Source organism: Moschus berezovskii, chromosome 7 (genome assembly GCF_049115385.1).
Source record: "Moschus berezovskii isolate FMDL1 chromosome 7, NW_MosBer_1.0, whole genome shotgun sequence".
Classification (NCBI taxonomy): domain Eukaryota; kingdom Metazoa; phylum Chordata; class Mammalia; order Artiodactyla; family Moschidae; genus Moschus; species Moschus berezovskii.
In genome coordinates, this window is record NC_142466.1 from 91,835,114 (window position 1) to 91,859,357 (window position 24,244).

The 24,244-nt window shown below is 46.7% G+C and overlaps 1 protein-coding gene across 3 annotated transcripts in view; it reads left to right on the plus strand.

The window, feature by feature from the left end:
• Positions 1-11,885: 11,885 nt before the first annotated feature.
• The window catches only part of FGD3 (FYVE, RhoGEF and PH domain containing 3), a 41,336-nt gene continuing 28,977 nt past the window's right edge, over positions 11,886-24,244 (plus strand). For 2 of the 3 annotated variants that reach the window (XM_055427475.2, XM_088838131.1), the window contains exons 1-3: positions 11,887-12,033; positions 20,360-20,546; positions 21,386-21,899. In XM_055427475.2, the coding sequence (XP_055283450.2) occupies positions 21,435-21,899 (465 nt within the window). In that variant the 5' untranslated portion in view covers positions 11,887-12,033; positions 20,360-20,546; positions 21,386-21,434. Of the gene's footprint in view, positions 12,034-20,359; positions 20,547-21,385; positions 21,900-24,244 lie in introns of all 3 variants that reach the window. The other variant, XM_088838132.1, reaches the window with a different exon arrangement.

Genomic DNA, 24,244 nt, shown 5'->3' on the forward strand with positions numbered 1-24,244 from the left:
TGCATTTATTTTACTGTATGGTGTAATATAGTTCACTTTGGTTCTTTTGCACTTAGCTGTCCAGTTTTCCTAACATTATTTATTGGGCTACCTTCTTGCCTCCTTGGTCATAGATTAATTGATCATTTAAGTGTGGGTTCATTTCTGGGCTCTCTATTCTGTTCCATTGATCTATGTGTCTGTTTTTGTGCCTGTACCATACAGCTTTGATTCCTGTAGCTTTGTATTATAGTCTGAAGTCAGGGAACTTGATAATTTCAACTATGTTCTTTCTCAAGATTGTTTTTGCTATTCAGGGTCTTTTGTGTTTCCATACAAACTTGAGAATTATTTGTTCTTTTTCTGTGAAAATGTCATTGATATTTTGATAGAGATTGCAGTGAATGTGTAGATTTCCCTGGGTAGAATGATTATTTTAACAATATTAATTCTAGTCCATGAGCACAGTATATCTTTCCATTTGTGTTGCCTTCAATTTATTTCATCAATATCCAGAGTTTTTTGATTATGGATCTTTTACCTCCTTATTTAGATTTATTCTTAGGTGTTTTTATTCTTTTTAATGAAATTTTAAATGGGTTTGTTTTCTTAAATTCTCTCTGATAGTTCATTGTGAGCATATAGGAATCCAACCAATTCCTGTATATTAATTCCATATCCAGCAACTTTACTGAATTCATTTACTAGTTTCCATAGCTTTTTGGTGGCATCTTTAGGATTTTTTATAAAGTAAGTTTCCTACATACAAACAAACTCCATTCTAAGAGTATGTTCATAAGTCCAGTTTGTTCTTAAGTCCAACAAAGTTAGCCTCGGTTCAGTTCAGTCGCTCAGTCGTGTCCTACTCTTTGTGACCCCATGAACTGCAGGATGCCAGGTTTCCTGTCCATCACCAACTCCCGGAGCTTGCTCAAACTCATGTCCATTGAGTCAGTGATGTCATCCAACCATCTCATCCTCTGTTATCCCCTTCTCCTCCTACCTTCGATCTTTCCCAGCATCAGGGTCTTTTCCAATGAGTCAGCTCTTCCCATCACATGGCCAAAGTATTGGAGTTTCAGCTTCAACATCAGTCCTTCCAGTGAATATTCAGGACTGATTTCCTTTAGGATGGACTGGTTGGATCTCCTTGAAGTCCCAGGGGCTCCCAAGGGTCTTCTCCTACACCGCAGTTCAAAAGCATCAATTCTTTGGCACTCAGCTTTCTTTGTAGTCCAACTTTCACATCCATACATGATTACTGGAAAAACCATAGCTTTGACTAGAGGGACCTCTGTTGGCAAAGTAATGTCTCTGCTTTTTAATATGCTATCTAAGTTGGTCATAACTTTCCTTCCAAGGAGTAAGCATCTTTTAATTTCATGGCTGCAGTCACCATCTGCAGTGATTTTGGAGCTCCAAAAATAAAGTCTGACACTGTTTCCACTGTTTCTAATGTGATGGGACCAGATGCAATGATCTTAGTTTTCTACATAATACTCAATGGTGAAAAGCTGAAAGGATTTACTCTAAGATTGGGAACAAGACAAGGATGCCCATTCTCACTACTTTTGAGGAACACAGTATTGGAAGTCCTAGCCACAGCAATTAGACAAGAAAAAGAAACAAAATGAATCCAAACTGGAAAGAAAGAAGGAAAGCTGTCACTGTTTACAGATGACATGATACTATATATAGTAAGTCCCCTACATACAAATAGTCAGGTTGCAAACTTTCAAAGATATGAATGTGCATATCTTTGACATCAGGGGTGAATTAAAGTGAAACTTGCCCTCCATCTCCTATTGCTGGTGAACCTTCAGCCCTACCATCTCTCACCTCCTCCACCTCCTCCAGTCAGTAATTCTTCTTGTCTGTTCACTTGATGCCAGACCCAGTATGCTACCTGTTACATGTACTTTTCAGTTACTGTGAGATTAAAAATGTTTTCTTTATTTTGTGTGTTTAGTTGGGTACCCAACTAACACAATGGGCTATATAGTACTGTATTGTAATAAGTTTGTAATAGTTTTCACATAAATGATACGTGAAAATAAACCCCCTAGGAGTGCCATTGTTGGGTCATAGGGCAAATGTATGTTTAACTTCATAAGAAAATGCCAAGCAGTTTTCCAAAGCAATTGTAAAATGTTATGCTTCCACCAACACAATATGAGATTTGTTTGCTCAGCATTCTTGTCAACACTTAGTATCATCAGTCTTTTACATTGTAGCCCTTCTGGTGGGGCATGGTGATATCTCACTGTGAAATCAATTTGCATTTTCCTGATGACAGGTGATGTTGAGCACTTTCCCATGTGCTTTTTGTCTATTTAAATAACTTAGTCGAGTACTTACTTTAGTCTTTCCTCAAAAAATTGTTTTTATTAGATCACTTGCTTTTTTTCCTTATTTGATTTGTAGGAATTCTTTTTTCTTTTTAGCTTATCTTTAACTGAAGGAAAATTGCTTCACAATGTTGTGTTGACCTCTGCCGTACACCAACACGAGTCAGTCACAGGTGTACATGTGTTTCCTCCGTCTTTAACCTCCTTCCCACCTCCCCTCCCCCTCCCCAGTCCTCCAGGTTGTAACAGAGCTCCAGTTTGAGTTCCCTGAGTCATACAGTAAATTCCCATTGGTTAGCTGTTTTACACATGGTGGTATACATGCTTCCACATTACTCTCTCCATTTGTCCCAACCTCTCCTTCCTCCCCCACTGCCGACCTGTGTCCATAAGTCTGTTCTCTATGTCTGCATCTCCGTTGTTGGCCTGTAAATAGGTTCATCTCTACCATCTTTCTAGACTCCATATATATGTGTTACTATAAAATATTTGTTTTTCTCTTTCTGACTTACTTCACTTTGTATAATAGACTCTAGGTTCATCCTCCTCACTAGAACCGACTCAAATGCGTTCCTTTTTATGGCTGAGTAATATTCCATTGTATATATGTACCGCAGCTTCTTTATCCATTCATCTGATTATGGACATCTAGGTTGCTTCCATGTCCTAGCTATTGTAAATAGTGCTGCAGTGAACACTGGGGTACATGTGCCTTTTTCAATTTTGGTTTCCTCAGGATATAAGCCAAGTAGTGGGATTTCTGGGTCATATGGTAGTTCTACTCCCAGTTTTTTGAGCAATCTCCATACTGTCTTTGTAGGAATTCTTTATATCATCTGGATAAAAGTCATTTGTCAGATAGATGTATTACAAATATTTTCTTTCTTTTTATGACTTGCCTTTTCATTTTCTTAATGGAGCCTTTCGATGAGCATAGGTTGTGCATGTTGATGAAGTTCATTTGTCAAATTTTTATTGTATGGCTAGTGTTTTTATAGCCTAAGAAATTGTTGCTTATTTCAAATGCATGTATGTTTTCACCTATTTAGTTTTAGTTTTGGTGTTTGCAGTTAAGACTGTGATTTACTTCTAGTTATTTTCACATGTGTGGTGTGAATGGTGAGTCAAGGTTCATTTTCCCACATAGATAGCCAATTATTCCAGCTTGTTGAGAGGATTTTCCTTTCTCATTGACAGCTGTTGGCACTTTCACTGAAAATCAACTGACCAAGTGAACGTGAGTCCATTTCTGGACTCTATTCTGTTCCATTGATCTATTTCTCTATCTGTATACCAATATGCTGGGAGATAGTGAACGACAGAGAAACCCAGCATGCTGTAGTCCATGGGGTCGCAAAGAGTCAAACAACTCTGTTGTTAACTGAACAACAGCAATGCCAATATCATCACAGTGTCTTGATTTTGTATTTAATATCATTACAGTAATCATTTTACTTAACAAATTAAATCATTTTATATTTTATAGTAAGACCTGTGCTGTGGTAACCTATTGAACTAGTTCTCTCATTGGTGGACATCCAGAACACCTCCATTACAATTATGACTGTACTGCATGTCCTTTCTCATCTGTGTGAGCATGAAGGATTGACACCTGAGTGGGCATGGCTGGGTAGGAGGAGGTATAAGCTGTGTTTTGCCATCCTTGTTTCGGTCGAGGCTGCAGACTGCTTTCCCCAAGATGGTGCGGAGCAGGGGAATGGTGCACCCCAGGCACTATACTGCCCCTTTCCAAGTCAGCCTCCAGTGTTTGATGCCTCTAGAGTGCTATCTCATGTCTTGCTTCTGTGCTTTGTCATGGAGATGAACCATATGAGGAAGTAGAATTTTTTTGTTTGTTTTATCTTATTCTAAGAAAACGATTAAATGAAAAAATGGCTAATATGATTATATGGCTAGAAAAATAAAATGATACAAGAGAAATCTCACTCCTACCCCTATCTTCATCCATCCCTTTCCTCTTGTTCTGTGTAGATAACACATTTTAAACTGCTTTTAAACATTTTCAAACTTACAGAAAAATTATAAGAATTGATTCAGCAAGTGTCAACACTTTCCCATATTTACTCCCTCTTTCTCTCTGTATATATAGGCAGACTTTTTTGGTCAGAACCATCTTAAAAAAAAAAAAAAAAACTTTCAGAGCTCACAGATGGAACATTTTGTGGCTAGATACTTCCTATTGTGTCACTCAGGCTCTAGTCATTCCATTTTAGTGACTAGCTGCATCATCCTTTAAGGCAGTTTTTCCAGATCCCCCTCATTGTGCAGATTTCCCTCTGCAGTTAGCAGGTGGCCATGTGGTTTATCAGCAAGTCCCTCCTAGGTGGGTCTTGGTTGTTTCCAGCCTTGCTCTTACCAGCCTGATGCAGGCTGTTGTGCAGGTGTGTCTGCAGAACGCCTGCCGTCACCAGAGAGGTGAATGCTGGGTCAAAGGGCAGATGTGCCTTTTCACTCTGCCAACAGTCATGTGGAAAGAGCCTTTTACCAGGCCTCACCTTCCTCCTCCCTCGGTCTTTGCCAGTCTGACTGGGAGAAAAGTTATCTCAGTGTAGCTGTAATCTGTCGTTCCCTCATTACGTGTGAGGTGGAGCCACTTCTCCTTTTCTGTGATTATCTGTTCCTGACCTTTGCCCAGAGCTGTTGGGTTCTGGATCATTTCACAGTTCCACTCAGCAGCATCCTCATCTGGCCCAAATGATAGTGGCTCATCTGATGGCTGATCAGATCAGCCATCTGAATCTTTAAAAAAATTAAAAAACTAAACCATTTTGCAATAAAACCAAATTTAGGTTGAGTCAAATTAACAGTAAATAAATTGCTTTACATTTGGTAGCTGTTTTTATCATCCTTTTTCTTTCATGCTGCCTCATTGACACATGAACCAGACAGTTATTTAGAATGTGAAAAGTCATAAGACACAAGATTTTGAGAGAAAGCTAACTTGCTCATGGCCTTACAACAGGATTGTTCCATCTCATTAAAATATTCAGTACTGAATTTATAATCCCTAGATTATGGAGTAGTTTTAGATGTACAGACAAGCTGCAAAAATAATATAAGTTCCTATACCCTTCACCCAGCTTGCCACAACATGGGCATCTACAAAACTGGTTCCGTTTGTCAAGAAATTGGCATTGGTAGAATACCATAAACTACTGTTTGTAGTCAGGTTTCACCAGCATCCAATCTGGGGTAACATATTTTATTTACTATATTGGATTTTTAAATTAAAAAAAAATTTAGAGTGGTTTTACTTTCACAGCAATGTTAAGAGGGAAAAGGGATATTCCAATATATTCCAGGCCCCTGAACATATATAGCTTTCTCACTAACAACGTCTCCCACCAGAGTGGTACGTTTGTTACAATAGAGCAATTGTAACAGATTGGCAATTGAAGAGAGAATTCGTTTCTCTTTGTATAAGTTTTTTTTTTTTTTAACAATGTAAGTTTTTATGAAGAAATAAAGCACCTTAATTCTTAATGTTATTAATGTCTTGTCACAAAGGTCCCTCTAGTCAAGGCTATGGTTTTTCCAGTGGTCATGTATGGATGTAAGAGTTGGACTGTGAAGAAAGCTGATCGCCGAAGAATTGATGCTTTTGAACTGTGGTGTTGGAGAAGACTCTTGAGAGTCCCTTGGACTGCAAGGAGATCCAACCAGTCCATTCTAAGGGAGATCAATCCTGGGTGTTCATTGGAAGGACTGATGCTAAAGCTGAAAACTCCAATACTTTGACCACCTCATGCGACGAGTTGACTCACTGGAAAAGACTCTGATGCTGGGAAGGATTGGGGGCTGGAGGAGAAGGGGACGACAGAGCATGAGATGGCTGGATGGCATCACCGACTCGATGGACATGAGTTTGAGTGAACTCCAGGGGTTGGTGATGGACAGGGAGGCCTGGCATGCTGTGATTCATGGGGTCACAAAGAGTCGGACATGACTGAGCGACTGAACTGACTGACTAACAACATAATGAATGAATGTTGGTTTTACTATTTTTCATCTTTCTATATTTATAACAACAGTGAGAGATTTTCAGTGTTCTGACAAAATTTCTAAAGGTGCTGGAACAATGGTACTTTCCCCTGTTGGTCAGAACTACTTTGCAGGTCCTTTTCTTGGTTTTGCACTGCTGTGCAGTAGGAGCTGCCTGCTTCCTGAGTGGTTAGAAAGGATTTCCTGATGCCCGCTCTGGGTCACTGTGATGGCAGGGGATACCCCATCAGGGACGTGGCATTGACTGTGTGCTTCTGATCCCCAAGGACACAGGGGGACTGTGGGGCAGAGGTGAGGGGCACATACAGGGGCCAGTAGCAATGCTGAGAGTAGGGTCTCTGATGGGAGAACAGTGGAGCTGACAGCTCTTGGACCATCCAGAAGAGTGGCTGCCCCGGGTGTATTCCAAGTTGTCTGGTACCAAAGCAGTGATTGCTCAATGCCCATGGTCCAGAATGGACATCTGAGAGCTCACAAGAGTGTCCCAGGAGAGGTTGCTTACACCTACAGTACTGCAGGACAGCAAGAGCTAGTTCAGCTCTGATTAGTAGGCGAGAGGATGGAGCTACTCCCAGCCCTGCCACTTCCTGGTGACAAGGAAACTGGAGCCTCTGTTCTCTACCCTGCTATGGTCAGAGGATTTGAGATCTTTGAGTGCCCACTCAGAATGTGTGTGGGTGGGCTGTGCCTTCCCTTTTCTAGGAGTTGCTTTTCCATTGCTGGCAACCGTGAGTAAAATCTGAATTTGTTCCCGTGGGAAAGTGTCTTAAACATCTTCAGAATCCCATATGGGCTTAGTTATGATCTCAGAGCTCAATGCCACATATAGTTCAGGTGAGAGGTGATTTTTGCCCAGAGCTAGTGTTTTTATTGTCCCCTGTCTGCAGGAAAACTTCAGTGAAGCTTGACCACATGTTTGATTCTGCATGTTCTGGGGCCATCAGATGTCCACAGCCAGTGAAACTTCTGCATGATCAAAGGACCCTGGCAGTTGATCTGATTCTGAGTAGCATTTGGGGTGGGCCAATGGGTGCCAAGTTACCTCACAAATCCAGTCCAGGCGGAGTCGGGCTCAGGTATGTGCTTAGTAAATACCAGCTAGGAAAGAAGGGCCTGCTGGCAGGTGTACCAGCAGACAAGAACCATGAAGGGGCACTGGAGATTGTTTGGGAGATGTGGAGCTGGACAGATAACAGAGAGAAATAGGATGAACTGGAATCTTCTAGGGCTCTTGTTTGGGTCTCTCTCATCTAATCACAGTGACCTTCAGAAAGGGAGGCATTGCTTCACTTTCATCTCCCAGATACTATGCAAATTTCCCCTGTGACCATCCTTCCCACAGAGAAGGAATGATAGGGGACACAGCCCAGCTTAGCTCGTCGACAGTCTGGAGTCCAGTCCCCTCATCTGATGGCTACTGGCCCGACTTCTATGCATTTGCCTGGCAGATGGGGAAGAGCAAACTGGAAGATTTTGAGAACATTTTTTGAGAGGCCAAGCCTGAAGGGAGCATGTCATTCCCATTGCCCAGGGCTGGCAACATGGCCCACCATCCACAGGGGAGGTTGGGAGTAATAAGGTGTGGTCACTTCACTCTCAGTACTGTTCCATCTTCCTCACGCTCAAATAAGTGCAGATAAGACACAACTATATGTGGCCATTTTATGTTCAATAAAAATACTCGTTTTGGATGACCTCTGTGTCCCTTGAGCTGGGACACAACAGGTGTTGTATACACTCCTGTAGTAAACAGTGAATCAGGGAGTTCAGGTTTGAGCAGGAAACTAATGTACAGAGAGACAACAAATATATAGAGAGACTCCATAAACCCTGGATTTTACCACCCAAGGTCTCTTTCTTCACTCTTTCCACTGTTCTTTGTGCAGACCTGTTTGTTGAGGGCACAGCAGTAAGACCAGGAAACAATCACAGGATTGGAGGCACACAAAATGCAACCAACACTCACCTCACAAGTCACTCAGCTTATTGCACACCATCAGGTCACACAACACAGTTTAGTCAAAGTAGGGAGAAAATAGGAAAGGGGGTAACAAACCACTCCAGAAGAAAGTCCCAGAAGGAGGTATCTTAGCATGAGCATCAGTCTCTGGTCCAGCGGTGGATCCCTTGACCATGTGTGAGTGGGAAGTGGCTTTGCTTCTGCAGAGCCTCTGGCAGGGCCATCTGTAACAGCGCTCAGCAGTGTGGAGTTGGGTCCTCCAGCAAAGAGGCATTAAGTCATTTGGATCAGTGGTCTGAGCTTTTAAGAAGTCAGTCAGTAGGTGTAACAGTTACTCCGGGGGTCTTGTCTCTATCAGTCACCCCTTCTGTTCCCAGTCTTTCCTAGCATGCTGCCAAACAAGTGCCTTATCTCTGTTGACACTCTCAATGTATTACACTTAGACGCTCAGAGTCCTATGTTGTATATTTCAAAACAACTAATACGGAAATTCACATTTGCCACTGTGACTGCATCTTGAATTATTTAACGTAGCTTAAATCCTATGAGTTTCACACAAGATGAGTAGGAATCATAATATAGAAGAAGTCAAATAATGAGATCTTCAGGGTCCTCTCTGACCAGTCCCTTATTCCAAGAGACTGTCATATCCTCCTCTGTGTGGGCTTGGGCGCTAAGCAGCAGCCCCACGTCAGGATATGGGCTGGGCTCCATTCACCGTCCCCCAGACCAGTTTCTCTTGGCTGGCTTGGGACTCTCTCCCTTTGGCTCACCTCTTGAGTGAAATGAATGTATATTCCCCTGGTAGAAAGGTCACTGTTTGCCTATTCTCTCCGGGCTTTGATGCCACAAGTTCCCTTTATTTATTTATTTTTTTCACAAGTTCCCTTTAGTGACAGCTTTCAGGGTTCCTCTGCCTTCCTCAGATGGGCTGTCCCTCAGTCTTTGCCAGCTGTCCTGCTAGGTGGGGCTGGGAGTTTCTGGGGCAAAGCAGAGACCATACGGGAGAGCCCTCATGATCAGTGCTGCTTCCTGTGTGGTGAGCAGCTTGGGGAAGGAGTGAGCATCCCCTTTGGAGGATGGATGGGCAGAGGGATGCAGTTTGGGGAACCTGGCCTTCCGCTGAAGAGCCTCTGACTCATGAAGCTATTCAGGGTCATGAAGAGTGAATGGCAGACCCTTCACCATTGTTACCAGGGAACCCTTCAGGGATGAGGACACAGTTTGAACCACGGGGTCATTAATGGAATAATTGGATAGAGAAATAGGACTGTGTGCTGTTAATACCCTGTAGCCATCTCTTCACTTTGGGCTGATGCGCCCTGACCGTAAGTCACCCTTCGTGCATTTCCTGATGACCATTTTATGTCATCGCATAATGGATCTATCTATTGTATAACGAAATGTCCAAAACTGAGTGACGTAAGACAACTCTTACCAACTCAGTTTTGGTGAGTCAGGAATTTTGGTACAGTTTGTCTCTTGCTTGGAGACTTTAGTGAGGTTGTAGTCTTACCCAAAGACTTGACTGGGGCCAGGGGTGCCCTTCTGTGTGATTCCCTACCTCATGGCAAGTTGGTGCTGGCTATTGGCTGAGGGCCCAGCTCCTCCCCACATGGGGCTCTTCTCAGAGCAGCTTGAACACCATCATGACATGGTGGCTGGCTCCCCCAGAGTAAGTACCCCAAGAGAGAAAGGCAGAAGCTGCAATGCGGTGACTGACCTAGCCTCAGAAGTTACCCTTGATATTTCTGCGGTGCCCTATTGACTGCATTTCTGCATCAGCCCTAATCAAAGTGGGCATAGCTGCAGCAGAGTAGGGTCACCAAGATCCCTCTTGGGGCATGGCTGCCGCAAACATGCTTCTTGTTGGAGGGTGTCACCTCCCAGTGGAGAATCTCCCCCCGCCCAACCCAGGATGAGAGGGCACTTTACTCCAGTTGTTCTTTTCAGCATACTCTGCCACCACATGACTCGTGGATCATTACACCTGCTGCTCTGCTGCCAGAGTTCATCTCTGCCTTCTTGGGCCATTTCTGTACAGCAGAGATCTGGGCTTGGGTCTCCAGGTCCTGATGAGGTCCCCTTGCCAGTCTTCTGGCTTAGGGATGTCAACAAGGGGGAGGGCTATGCTGGGCGATGGTGGCAGGCACTGTCCTTGCCAGCCTGGACTGGAAGCACTCAGATGGTTGATCTACCCCAGGCCAGGTTCTCTTTCCTCACAAAACTCCAACCACGCATCCTGTATTATCTCCATTTTATGAGAAGAATTGGGGCTCCAAGGGGCTCAGTGATGTATGGAGGTGACACACCCCATCAGCCAGGATGCGAAACCAGGTACCCCTGAGACTTAGGCCACCCTCTCTTCCATCACCTGCTGACTGAGCTGCTCTGAGTCCACAGTAATGGCTGGGGCCAGGTGGAACTCATCTTAACGTTGGTCTTCAGATTCCTGGAGAAGATGCACTCATGTATTCTGGAGCTGGACCTGGGTCCAAGGTGGTCCTATCCATAGGGCCTGGCACGTGATGGATTTCACTGTAGTGAGTCATGGAGGTGAGCAAGAGCTTATCAGTGTCTTAGTCATAGAATTCTTCAAGTCTTTGGTTGAAAGGAAGAATATCTGGAAGTGACAGTGGGTAGCATCTCTCAGACTACCCCCTCCCAAACAACTGGTAAATATTTAGAAGAATGGAGGGTGGAACAAATCCCCTCTCTAGCTGGTGTGGGCATCCCTTGGGAACCCATGGAGAAACATGGCTGTGTGATCTGCCAAGGGAGGTCAGTATGGACTGGAGAAATTATCTCATTAACTGACCCCTTCAATGATTTCATTCATTATACTCACATGATCCCTGCATGTGAGGTACTGCCTCTGAGGGGGCTCTATGCTGACCCCCATACAACAAGGAAACCAAGGTCCAGAGAAATCTCTTTGCTTTTTAAAAAAAACATATAAGGCTGGATGAAGAATCCATCATTTAAACTGGACCAGAATTTGTGGTCTAAGCCTTGTAGCAATATTGTATCTTCATATATTTACTTTTCACTGTAAAAGTCATGGACCCCTCTCTGTGGGTTCTAGGAAGGGCTGGATCTGGCTGGAGCAGCCAGATCATCAAATATGGGACAGGTTTCCTCAGGAAATTGGGGTGTGTGTGGGGGCGACTGGCTTCACCCCTGGGAGCACCTTGAAACAATCCATTTTCAATTTTCCAACAGTCTATGGCCATTCTCACTGTTCCCACCCAAGAAAATTCAAGAAAGCCTCTGGTGGCACATTGGGCCATTTCTTTGATCTAGGAGCCACAGCCTATATGGTCTGGAGCCAGCCCCACTGCTCAAGCTGAACCCACTGAAGGTCTGAGAGACGGGCCCCTGGAAGTCTGCTTAGAAAAACTGATAGAGGCAGAGGCAGGACGGCTGCAGCCTCCACACCCAGAACCACTTGGGGCACCCAGAGCAGTCTGTTAAACTTTAAACCACCACAGGCCACCTTGCGGCCAGCATCGCCTGGTCCTCGGACAGCATTCCAGCCGGTTGGGGCTGTATTTTTGCATGTAAGGCAGGGGGAGAACCAGTGAGCTTGAGTGTGTGATAGTGCGGAAATGCAAATGCACTGTCGTTTAGTGACCCATATTGCGAAAACCAGCAAAAGGAAGTTGTGTTTTGCTGCTGCCTGAAGTCAGTCCTGGAGAGAAGTGCATGCGCCACAGAAGACAGGTGAGTGGTGCTGGCTCTGGGGTCTTTGCCAGCCCAGAGAGCCTCTGCTAGTCCCGTAAGGGCCACTTTTGGGGTCAGGGAAAGTTCAGAGCTGTAGTCATTTGGGGTCAGATGTCTCTAAGGCAGGAAGCTGCCGTGGTGGCGCTGAGTGGTGTCTTGTGTCCCTTTTGTCTTCCTGTGGTGCCTCTGGCATGATTTGGAACAAGTCGTTGAGCAGTGAGTGAGCGCACTTACCAGCACACTGTTGAGTGTTTTGGGGCAGTTTAGACTCTAGCAAAGATGAACCTGAGAGCAGGGGTCCCTGAATAGACTGAACCTATGGAGGAGGGATAAGTGGTCCCAAACACAGTCCCTAGAGACTGTGGGGTTTCAGAAGATTCCTCTGTAATCTGCATTTTAGGTCCTGACCGGGACTGTCTATGAAGGGCTGCTAGCAGGGAAGGCTGAGCCTGTCAGGGCCTCTTCAGAACCCCACACAGTGCCCAGAGAGTACAGGGTGGTGGCCAGGCTACCCTGGCCTCAGGGAGGGTGATGTGCAGCCATGGGGTACCAGAGGCAGCTGTGTTTGTGCCCGTTGTACTGAGGGGGCATGTTCTAGGGCACAACTGTACCCAGAGCACTTAGCTCCCAGGACCCTCTGGCGTTTGCAGTGTGGCAGTCCCTGTGATTGCAGACCATCAGCCCATTTACAGTTTCTTAGGGTCAGTGACGTGCTGTGGATTCCCCTTGGGAGGTATAAGATGGGTCTGGGGTTTTCATTGGAGGAGGAAAATTGAGTATGTGGCAGCAGGTGGCTGGTATCCTGGTGATGTTCATGGCCCACTGGGAGATTTGGCTTGCAGTCCCTCCAGCAGCTCTGTGACTATGGGCCACTGACTCTACCACCCAACTTTCCCATGTGTGAAGTGGGATCTGAGTGGTGCCAGGCTCCAGAGGTGAGCACAGCCCTGGGAGGCTGGGTGCTCTCAGGGAAGCTCTGCTGTTACTCACATTAGTCCTCAGACAAATCCCACAGTGACTTTGCTCCACCATTCTTTTAGGAGAGGAAACTGAGGGCCACAGGGAAACTGAGGCCCATCACTTGCCCCAGACCATGGACTGTAAGCTGACAAGCTGGGCCCAAACTCAAACCTTTGGAGCCTGAAAACTTGATTGGCAAGTGGCCCTGGGGTTGGGTAGGGCTGGGTGCTGAGGGGAGGAAGTGGTTTATCTTCGGCTGGGTAGTTGCAGGAGGCCAGAGGCCCTGGTTCCGCAACTTGCACTGACGTCTGTTTCCACACAAAACCAGTACCTCCGAATATGCAATGGCCCCTAAAGCTGGACAGGATTGTATGCTCTACACACCCAGAAGCCTAGACTGCAGTAGGTCTGTTGAGGTTAGAGCTGAGATGAGGTGCTGAGCAAGGCCCCAGAGGAAGGGTGAGGCCTTGCTGCCCTGAGCCCCTTGAGAGCCTAGGGTGGGGGTTGTTGCTGCACTCAAACAGTGATCACAAAAGAGTCTCCAGGAGCACGCCAGGATCACGGTCAAGTGCCAGGAGCATTTGCCTTGCTGCATCCTTATCACTTGCTCCAGATGGGCTCTGATGACCCCACTGACAGATGAGGAAACTGGTCCATGGAAAACTGGATGAGCCTGGGAGTAAAAATGTAAACTTGGAGCACTACTGACCATAGCACAGATGCGAAACCCAAACCTGAATGGGGTGTCACTCACCTGCATGACCCTCTGGCTGCCTACAGCTATGAGATCCCTCCTGGCTCCAACCCCCAAATCCTGTCCCCTCCCCCTCTGGGCTCACACCTAGGCACACTGCCAGCTCTTCAGATGGCATGACTCACTCTTGTTTGCTCTGTGCCCTTCCCTCCGTCTGATGCTGTTCCCTCTGTCTGGGACACTGGTTCCTCTGCCTGCGATACTGTTCTCTCTGTTTGAGATTGTTCCCTCTATCTGAGATGCTGTTTCCTCTGTTGGGACACTGTTCCCTCTGTCTGGGTTGCTGTCCCCTGTCTGAACCCCTATGTGTGGTGGTGATGACTGGTTGCCTAGGTTCCCAGTGAAGTGAATGGTAACCAGCTTTGTACATCAGTTCTGGGGGAGGGGTTGGTGGGGGCTACTTGGAGCCCCTTGGTGCCCAGGACACAGAGCTCTTACTGGTGCAGCCATGTGGCTTTGGGGGGTGAATCCACCATCTAGGCCTCCATTTCACTGTAATTACCTGACAGGGTCACTGTGCAGTTAGATGAGATGATGTGTGCTGACAAGTGATGGAAGGTAGGAGATGGGGTTTGACCTTCTGTAATCTTGTTTTACATTTTGCATTTTCAAAAATTTGGACTTGACCAGAGCATAATTTTGTTGGGCTATGTAAAAGTACATATTAGAAGGAAATAAAACTGAGATGCTGATTCAAATTCATCTATTCACTTACTCACTGAGCATGCTTACTGAGACCTGATGTTTGCCAGGTGGCAGACCACGTGAAGGAGGTAAGAGTTCCACCTGGCGGTCTGCAGCCAGTGGGGAGTGGAGTGGGGAGGTGTGCATGAGCCTGGTGGGTAGGAGCTATGGAGGAGGGGGTTCTCTTCTGAGGAAGGCCTATCACAGGGCAGGGAATGAGCGTGGGGAACTGGGCTAGGCTGTTCCTCCAGAGGGAGGGCCTTGCAAAGGCTCCTGAAGTGGTTCAGTGTGGAGGGAGAGGCAGAGTCATATCTGTGTTAGGGTTTTCAGTATCAACTGGAAGCTATTGGAAAGTTCTTATTTTTTTTGATTGTTTGCTTTTTTAAATAAAAATTTTAAACACAATCAAAAGTAGAGAGCAATATTTAGTGAGCCCAGGGTGCCCCATGAGAGAGGTCAGAATGGAACAAGGATCCCCTGTTGCCTCACCCTGAGTGTGGGCCTAGGGATCTTGGGTACTGTGGGGATAAACTCTTTTCCCAAAAAACTGTGTTGCAAAACATTTTAAAAATACAGCAAAGCTCCAATAATTTTGCAGTGCTCACTCCTGAGATTCTACTTGCTTTATCATACATCTAGCTGCCTATGCAAGAAAGGATTTTACTTTTTATTTCCAAGGTTGTGATTTTATTTCTGTAGTTGATTTTGATGTATGGCAACACACAGTGTCTGTAGTATTTATACTTATTCTCCTTCTAGATGAAAGTAAAATAAAAACAGAAACAGAATATGAATCAGAAATAAGCATAAAAAATTTAAAAATAGAAAAAATAGGAAATAAAGAAAAATAGTATATATATATACATAAGCAAAAAGATTAAGTTGAAGCAGTACAGGGACTTCCCTGGCAGTCCAGTGGTTAAGAGTCCACACTTCCACTGCAGGGTGCATGGTTTGGAGCCCGGGTCAGTGAACTAAAAGCCCACATGCCATGCAGCACGGGCCAAGAAGAGAGAAAGAGAAGCATCACAGTGATCTGTTTCCCAGACACACCTGCCTGCATACAGTGCCGCTCTGCACGTGGGCCTTCTAGTCACAGCTCCTTACACTGTACCCAGTGCATTCTTGGACTTGCTTTCCCTGAACTTCTGTCAACCCTGCTCTGGGCACATGTCATCACTACTGGGCTCACTGTGTGATTTCAGCAACTCCTACTGTAGCTGAGCAGGCCCTGTGATGGGGAACCAGGAGCTTCAGGTGATGCTAATGACTGAAGGTCATCAGCCTGGTGAGGCGTCCTGCCCATCTTTGTCTGTTAGGACCACTACAAAGGGATGATACGGCCAGTTGGAGGTAGAGTGTTGTGTGCTGCCTCGGGCTTTAAAAACCTTTGTGGGACTGTTGTTGGGTCCAGTGCTGTTGACCAGTCTCCTTTCCTCCTCGCTCTGCTCGCCCCATCCTGCCTTGAAGTCCCATTGACCCCCACTGAATTTTGAAGCACATGGCACCCCAGTGTCTGTGTCCATCTCTGGGTTCTCAGCACACAGGATGGAGACCACAGACTGTACCAGCCAGAGCCCTTCCTAGGCTGAGGCCCGAAGACAAGTATTGCGCTTCTGGATCCTAACAATGGAGTGCAGGCACCTCTGGGTCATGGAGCAGCTTTGCAGACATGCCGTCGATTGTTGCATCTGGCAGGGCCTGCACAACCAGACCTTTGTCACCGCTGATAGAGCCTTGTAGGTTTCTGCAGCCTTTTCCACCAGCCTGCAACCTGCATGTAGGTGTGTGCAGCATAGCAGTTTCTGGTATTGCCCCATGGTGCTTTCAATACTGTTTGGATTACCTCTTTCATGTAAGCAACCAACCCACTGATCACTGTCGTCTCTCATGATTCTGGGACTGGTGGGGTGCATTCCAGTGGCTCTCATTCAGGGTTTCTCTGGGACTGTAGCCAGTCAGGGCTAGAACTGTTTCAAAGGCTTCCTCTCGGGCTCACACCTCTGATGGCTGCTGATAGCTGTCAGCTGGGGCCCCATGTTCCGGGGCCACTAAGCCATGTCAGTGACAAAGCTGTGGAGATCCCTGCCCACTTGGGGCCTCCAAGGTACCAGGTGACAGGCAGCAAGTGAGTTGATTTTAGTGGGAGCTCCGGCACTGCATCCATAGTGGGAACAACCGGCGTCAGGTGGAACAGAATTGTGGCCCATCTGCAGGACTATCCCTGCCTGTCTCAGGCAGCTGCCAAGCAGTCTGGGGACTCCAGGGCAGGGACCACAGCACTCCTGCTACCCTATCCACTGGCTGCACAATGTACTCGGTAGTGGGGCACATTTAATTTCTCTGTACTTCTCCAGTCTCCACACCTCCCCTGGTCTCAGGTTTGGGGCCTTTGATACTGGCTGGTGGCAGCCTTAGGTGTCAGGGGCCCTGGGCCCTGGCTGAGTTCAGTAGCAGACTCAACTCACCTAGGGTGGGCTCTCTCAGCTCAGAGAGCTCAGGGCTTTGAAGAGAGAGATGAGTGGCTGGAAGAAATGACAAATGCTCCTTGGCTCCTGCATGGTTTTACACCTTTGGTCTTGGGCATGTCAGAATGAGCCTGGAACCCAGTCCAGGGGGTTCAGAGCAGCATGTCTGGTAGACTCAGCTCCTGGGTGCTGATTCCCCTAGGCCACATGGCCAGGATCAGCTTTGGCATCCTTGTCTGAGACATGGAATGTCGCCCACCTTGGTGACTACAACTGAGCAAGCATACAAAAGCACTCAGCACGTCCCCAGGCACATGGAGTGTGTGTGTGTGTAATTGGATGTATGTTTATGTGTATCTGTGTGTGTGCATATATGTGTGCATGTGTGAAGGCATGTGTGTGTTTACATGTGTGTACATGGTTGGCACCCTTGCACATGTATGTCCTCTGCTCTAATCCTCCCTTAGTCCTCCGCTCCTCTGAGCTGTGAGGAGGGGAGGCTGTAATTGGACTGGCCTGCCCTGCACTCACCTTGGCCTTGGAAAGGCAGAAGGGAGACAAGTTGTGGCTGTGGGCTGTATCCTGCAGCTTTCTAAGTCAGATTAGAAGGTGGTCTCAGCTGTTCTGCAACCAGAACCACCCTCCACCAGGTACTCTGCTCCCTGGAGGATATCGTTATTCTGAGCCTTGGGTTTCCCAGTCTGGCCCAGCCTTGATCAGCTGCCCTTGCACTAAAACCCTTGGAAGATAAGATGGTCATGCCTGAAGACCTCCAGAGGAAGGGTACAATTCCTCTCCTTGACGGGGATCCAGGCAAGCCAGGCTGCTGCAGCCTCCCCAGGCTCTGGGCCTGCCACACCCTTTACCACTGTCCTCTGCATAGTTTATTGTCCCTTCTGTAACAAGGAAAATGACACTTTGGTGAATGTTAGCAGCTCACCAAGTCTATGCAACTCAGAGGTATCACCTTCCTTGAAGTACAGTCAGCGTACAATTAACTGCATATATTTAAGATGTACAATTGGATGTTTCAACATACACACACATACACACACACATGTGATGAGCACATCTGTCAACTCTGGAAGGCTTCCTTGGGTTCCATTGTAACCCCCACACCACACCTACCCCTCCTTCCTGGCAACATCCTGGTCTGCTTTCTGGCATCACATGTTAGGGTACCTTTCCTAGATTTCTATGTAAATGGAAAAACAAGTAGGCACCTTTTCCTTTGCTTCTCAGTTGAAATAATTTTTTCTAGATTCATCCTGATTATTGAGAAGTATTCCCTTTTCCCCTCAGTGATCAAAAGGTTTGTGTAGAATTGATACCAACTTTGGTCATTTTTTTCTCAAGTACTTTTCAAGCTCACTCCTTTTTTAACGCTCCACATATGTATTCTGGTTACACACATATTATGCTGCTTATAGTTTTTTCTGCATCTCACAATTCCTTCTCTCTCCTTCATTTTAGATAGCTTCTATAGTCTCTCCAAACTCAGTAATTTTTCTTCTTTAATGTCTAATCTGCCATCAGTCCCTTTCAGTGGGTTTTGATCTCACACCTTGTGGTTTCCATCTTTAGAAACTGGATATGCATCTTTTTTTATTTTCCATGTCTCTGCTGGCCTTTTGAATATAAAGCAGGTACTGCTGCTGCCTTAAAGACCTTGTCTGCCAATTCTAGCATCTATATCAGATATGAGTCAATTTCACTTCATTGACTTTTCCTCCTCACTGTGGGTTGTGTATTCCTGCACTCTAAGTCTGGTAATTTTTGGTTGGATGCCAGACATTGTAAATTTCACCTTACTGGATTCTGAATATGTCTGTGCTTCTATAATTGTCCTGGAGCATTGTTTAGTGATGCTATTAAGTTGCTTGTAATCAGAGGGACTTTCCTGTTAAAATTCGTCAATATCCATTAGATGGGACCTGAGTAGAGCTCACTGTGGGGCTAATGATGCCCCCACACTGAGGCAAGACCCTTCCAGGTTATCTCAGTCCCTGTGGGTACTGGGGTTTTCAATCTGGCTGGTGGAAACAGGCTTATTCCCTGCCTTGAGTGAGCCTGAGTTGATGTTCCCTTTGATCCTCTCAGGTGGTTCTCAAGTCTTGCAGTTTCCCTGCACATGCACTGAGCTACCCTGAGGGCCCTCGTCAGTTCTCTGCTCCCTCTGTGCAGCTCTCTCTAGCGCTCTACCCTGTGACGTCCAGCTGCTTTGGTGTTCCTGGACGCCCAGCTCTGTCTCCTCACTCAGGTGTCGACCTGGGATCCCCTTCTCCAGGCAGGAAGCTGGGGTGACAGAGGGCTCACTGCACATCACGTTTCTATCTTCAGAAGCGCTGCGCTTTGCTGCCTGGTGTAAGGTGTCTCTCAAACTGCTGTTTCGTGTGCTTTATCCATGATTTAGTTGTTTCAGGTGAGAGAGTAGCTCCAATTTATTCAGTCTTGACCAGAAGCAGGAGGCCCTGAGGTGTGATTGCAGCAGGCTCAACCTGGCACCGGATGGCTGCACTAGACATGCCAAAGCTGAGTGTGTGGCCTGAATTCCATCTGGCATATTTTTACTGCTGTGTCATGTCTGATTTCTGGAAACTGGAGATTATCTTCCGTGCTGTGAGAAGAATGCGGCAAAGCATGCATTTTCTGTTTAGAAATATTGATATTCCTCTCCACTAAGTTCTTGAAGAATGTGGCAGTAGCAATACTAAATGTCCACCTTGCACTGGTTTTGGTGTCACTTGACTCGGAAGAAATCTGATTGCGCTGGGAGACAAGAGACTCACAGGGGCTGGATCTTTGCTTGGCTCCCGGGGCCTCACCAGCCCTCAAGGCCATGTGCGTGCAGAGGTGGGTCACACTTCTCTTCTGAGCACCCTCTGCCAGGAGGCCCTTCTGCTGCATGGGTGGCCAAGGGTCAGGCTTCAGGACACCTTTCTGATTGTGTGTCTTGAGGGGAGGGGGACCTGTGCCTCCACTGATGGTTCTTTATTTTGTTTAGTGAGGGAGGAAGGGAATGTGTGAAGAAGCCACTGACAGCAGCAGTGATTGTGACTGTGAGCCCAGGGAGTGCATGTGTCTGGGAGGGCTTGTGGGGACGCCTGCTGGGTCCCCTCAGTCATGATGGGCACTGCCCACTCGAAGGGACCCTTTCTCCCTGAGTCATGGCATGACTGGGGACAAGCTCAATTCTGGCCCCAGTTTTAAGCCGGCCCTAGAAGCTGCTACCTGCCACGGCCATTGCCATACATGCTCCCCTGGGCTGGAGGCCAGGGAATCAGCCGTGCTCCATCTACCCATAGACCTCTACGACCTGCTCAGTGGTCCCCTGCACTGAGTGTTGGCCTGAAGCTGCCCTTCTACCTTCTCCCTGGAGAACTAGGTCTGTCACCCAGGTTGCTCTAACTGCCAGCGGAGGAGGTGGTTGACGTTCTCTTTTCACCTCTTTATTTTTTAGGACCTCCTGAACTGCTCCACTTCAAAACTGCTGGGCAAGAAAAAGACTTTCAGCAAATCCCAGTCTCGTGCACCCCAGTCTCGTGCAGGGCCTGGGCTGGCCAACCCAAAGGACCCAGAAAGCAGCCAGCAGGGAGCCTGGCACCCGCCCTTCACCTCAGTGCCCTTGTGGAGTCTGCCAGCCTCAGGTAACCCACCTGTTGCCCAGGAGTAAGCGACTGCTGTTCCTGGTTCCTGTCCTCCTCTGCAGCTCCACTGTGCGTTCAAGTACAAGATTTGAGGGAATGTCAGTCTCCTGCAGTTTAGTCTCAACTTTCACCCTCTCTGTGCAGGTCTGACACTTGACTGACTGACACTTGAAGGGGCGTTTCCTCCACCAGGTTTTCCAGAAGAGGCACCATGTGAAAGCATGAAACAGCCTCAGTGCGTAAACGTAGCAACAGAAGGAATTTGGGACCAAGATCCAGGCTCCTCAGCTCCTGGGTCTCTGAAAAGTGTCAGGTCACCTGTCAGACAGAATATCTACAGTGATATCGAGGGAGGGTCTTGATGGGGATCCTGCCTCACCTCAGAGCTACCTTGTAGGATACAGTGTCATGGATGCCAAAGCAGGGTGCAGACCAGATCCACTGTGCTCAAGATGGTTATTGCTATTATTTTATGCGTTTATTCTAATTCATTGAGGAGTAGGTAGCTTCATGCTTCAGGATTCATTCCCCCCTCTCCTGTCTTTTTCTTTCACCCTCTCTTTTTTCTTTCCTTTCTTCCTCCTTCCTTCTTTTCTTTCTCTTTTTCTCTCTTTCTTTCTCCCTCTCTCCCTCCCTCCCTCCCTCTCTCTCTTCCTTCTTTCTTTATGAAGAAATTAACTTTTAAAATAAAATGCTTTGTATTTGCCATTGCCCAAAAACCAGCTGAGGCTGACAGGGGTGCTCAAGCGCAGCCCCATGTTGACTTTCTTCAGAGGGCCCTACCTGGGGGCTGGTCCACAGCCCAGCTGGCATTGACTGCGCTCATTTCTCCCTGACAGGAAACCCCCAGCCAGCCCCTCACAGAGATCAGAAAACTTAGCTTTGAGGATGGAGCCAGGAGGGGGGTCCTCAACACCCCCAACCCCCATTGCCACCATGGAGGAGCCAGATGCTGGGCCTAATAACTTCTCCCTGGAGCAACCAAGCACAGACCCAGGGAAGCTCCCAGCGCTCCCTGTTGGGCCTGGAACTCACTACAGGGAGCCTGCCTCTGGGAGCCCTGGCAGCCAGGCCTCTGCTGGGGACATAAGCTCAGTGGGTGAGGCCAGCAGCTCTAAGATCCCTAACCGGGACAGCGGGATAGACAGCCCATCCTGCAGCGTGGTCGGCGAGCACTTCTGTGAGGACAGCAGCGAGGCGGGCCCAGGTACCATCATCAAAGGGCCACATCCGGGGACCACCGTGGGCGGCAAGTCTCCACAGGAGGACGCTGATAGCGATGCAGGCGAGGGCAGCAGTGAGGAGCCAGACCCCGAGAACAGCCCTTCTAAGGTTGACACGGATCCAGCCAAGGTAGGTCACCTTCCTGTACCAGGTGTCAGGGGCTGCAGGGCCCTCCTCTGAGGGTATCTACAGGGCCATCACTTAGCCTGGTGCCAGTAGCAGGGTGCACACTCAAACACCACTCTCAAAGAAGCCCCCGCAATGGGTTGGTGGGCAGGCCCGAGGGCAGGACCACGCAAGCAGGGGTCTCCCCGACACATCAGGCAATGATCTCACTCCTAAGCCTCAGTTCCATGGCCACACAGTGGCCCAGTCTTAATGGAAACAGCACTGCCACCAACTCTGTTCACCAATGCTTGCTGCCGGCCTTGCAGAACCCCCATGAAGAAGGCAGCATGATTACCATGTTGTTTTATGAATGGGAAAACACTAGGGTTGTGCATGGGGTGTACAGAGGCAGGAAGGGAGCCCAGGCATGGGAGTAGAGCCCCATGCAGATGGCCCAGGGAAGCAGGTAGGTTCATGCATTGTGGCTCAGTGTTAGAGAAAGCTCATCTGTGTCCATTTAGGATTTTGGGCTCTGGGCTCTGCACTGGGACTCCTGGGGACATGGGAGTAAAGCTGATAGCCCTGGTTTAGAGGGACCGCATGTGCATGGGAGGAGAACAGAATAAGTAAGCTGTAGGTGACAAGGTCTCAAGAGAAGCACAGGTGGCCTTTGGTTGGAGATGCTATTGACAAACATGGCTGCGTCAAAAGGCAGGTTGGTGGGCCAGTGGCAGCCACAGGCCTATGCTGCTGTAAGCCAAAGTCTCAGCAAGTGGGCTGGGGGCATATTTTAATCTAGGTTTTATTATTATTCAGGAACGGCGAAGCCAACAAATCAAGGAGATGACTTCCGTGTAAAGACAGTTTATTACTCATAGCTCATGAAAAGAGGGGGCACATCATACCAAGGAGAATCAGAGAGAAACTCTCCAGGGTGGGTCAGGAGACAGAGGGGATGGAAACTGTGAGCAAGAATCTTTTTTTAATCACTTAATGATTTTTTTAAAAAAATTGAAGTATAGTTGATATACAAGTACTGTTTAAGTTACGGTAGAGTCTTTATTGTGATTTCTGAAGAGATGGATGGGTGAGACAGAGTAAGCAGGCTTAAGATTGGCCAGTCTGAATAATTTCAGTGGGCTCTGCGTCCAGGGACTGTCCCTGGATACCTCACACCTGGTGGCCAGTCTGAATAATTTCAGTAGGCTCTGCGTCCAGGGACTGTCCCTGGATACCTCACACCTGGTCCGGTGTGATTCAGGAAAGAAGATGGTTGGCTGTGGGCTCTGGATGGGTTGGTTTGCATTTGAAAGACACTTTTTGTCTTGCTGGTGAATCCTTTATATCTCTAGGAATCAGTGTACCCTGGGAGGGACAGTATCTCCAGGGTTAGGAAGGCCCCAAAGCTTTGGTATTAAGATAATATTGGTCTCGTAGAATGAGTTAGACAGTGTTCCTCATTCTTTGAATTTTTTGGAAAAATTTGAGAACAATTGGTGTTAATTTCCCAGTGAAACCATCTGGTCCTGGGCTTTTCTTTGTTGGGAAGTTTCTTTATTGTTTAGTTAACCTCCTTATTTTTTATTGGTCTGTGCATATTTTCTATTTCTTCATGATTCAGTCTTGGTAGGTTGTGTTTCTAAGAATTTATCTATGTCTTCTAGCCTATTCAACTGTTGGCATTTAATTGTCCATCTCTATGATTCCTTGTATTCTGTGGTATCGGTTGTAACATTTCCTCTTTCATTTATTTGATTTCTCTCTTATTTTTTTTGGCTTGTCAATTTTGTTCATCTTTTCAAAAAACAACTCTTAGTTTTGTTGCTTTTTTTTAAAAATGCATTTCTACTCTCTGTTCCATTTATCTCTGTTCTAATCTGTTAGTTCCTTCCTCCTGACTCCTTTGGGTTTAGTGTGTTATTTTTCTAACCTTGAGATACAAAGTTAGGTTGTTGATTTGAACTCTTTCCTCCTTATACATGTATGCATTTACAGTATAAATGCCCCTCTTGGCACTGCTTTTACCACATTCCATAAGTTTTGATATGCTGTGTTTTCATTTTCATTTGTCTCAAGCTATTTTCTAATTTCCTTTATGACTTCTTTGACTGTTGTTTGAGAGTGTACTAATTTCCAGAAATCTGTGGATTTTCCAGGTTTTCCAGTGCTCTTGATTTCTAGTTTCATTCTGGTGTGATTGGAAATGATATTTCATATGATTTCAGTCTTCTTCAATTTGTTAATATTCGTTTTGTGGCCTAACACATGGTCTGATCTTGAGGGTTTCCATGTGCACTGGAGAAGAATGTATGTTCTGCCATTATTAGATAGAGTGCTCTACACATGTCTGTCTGTTCAGTTCAGTT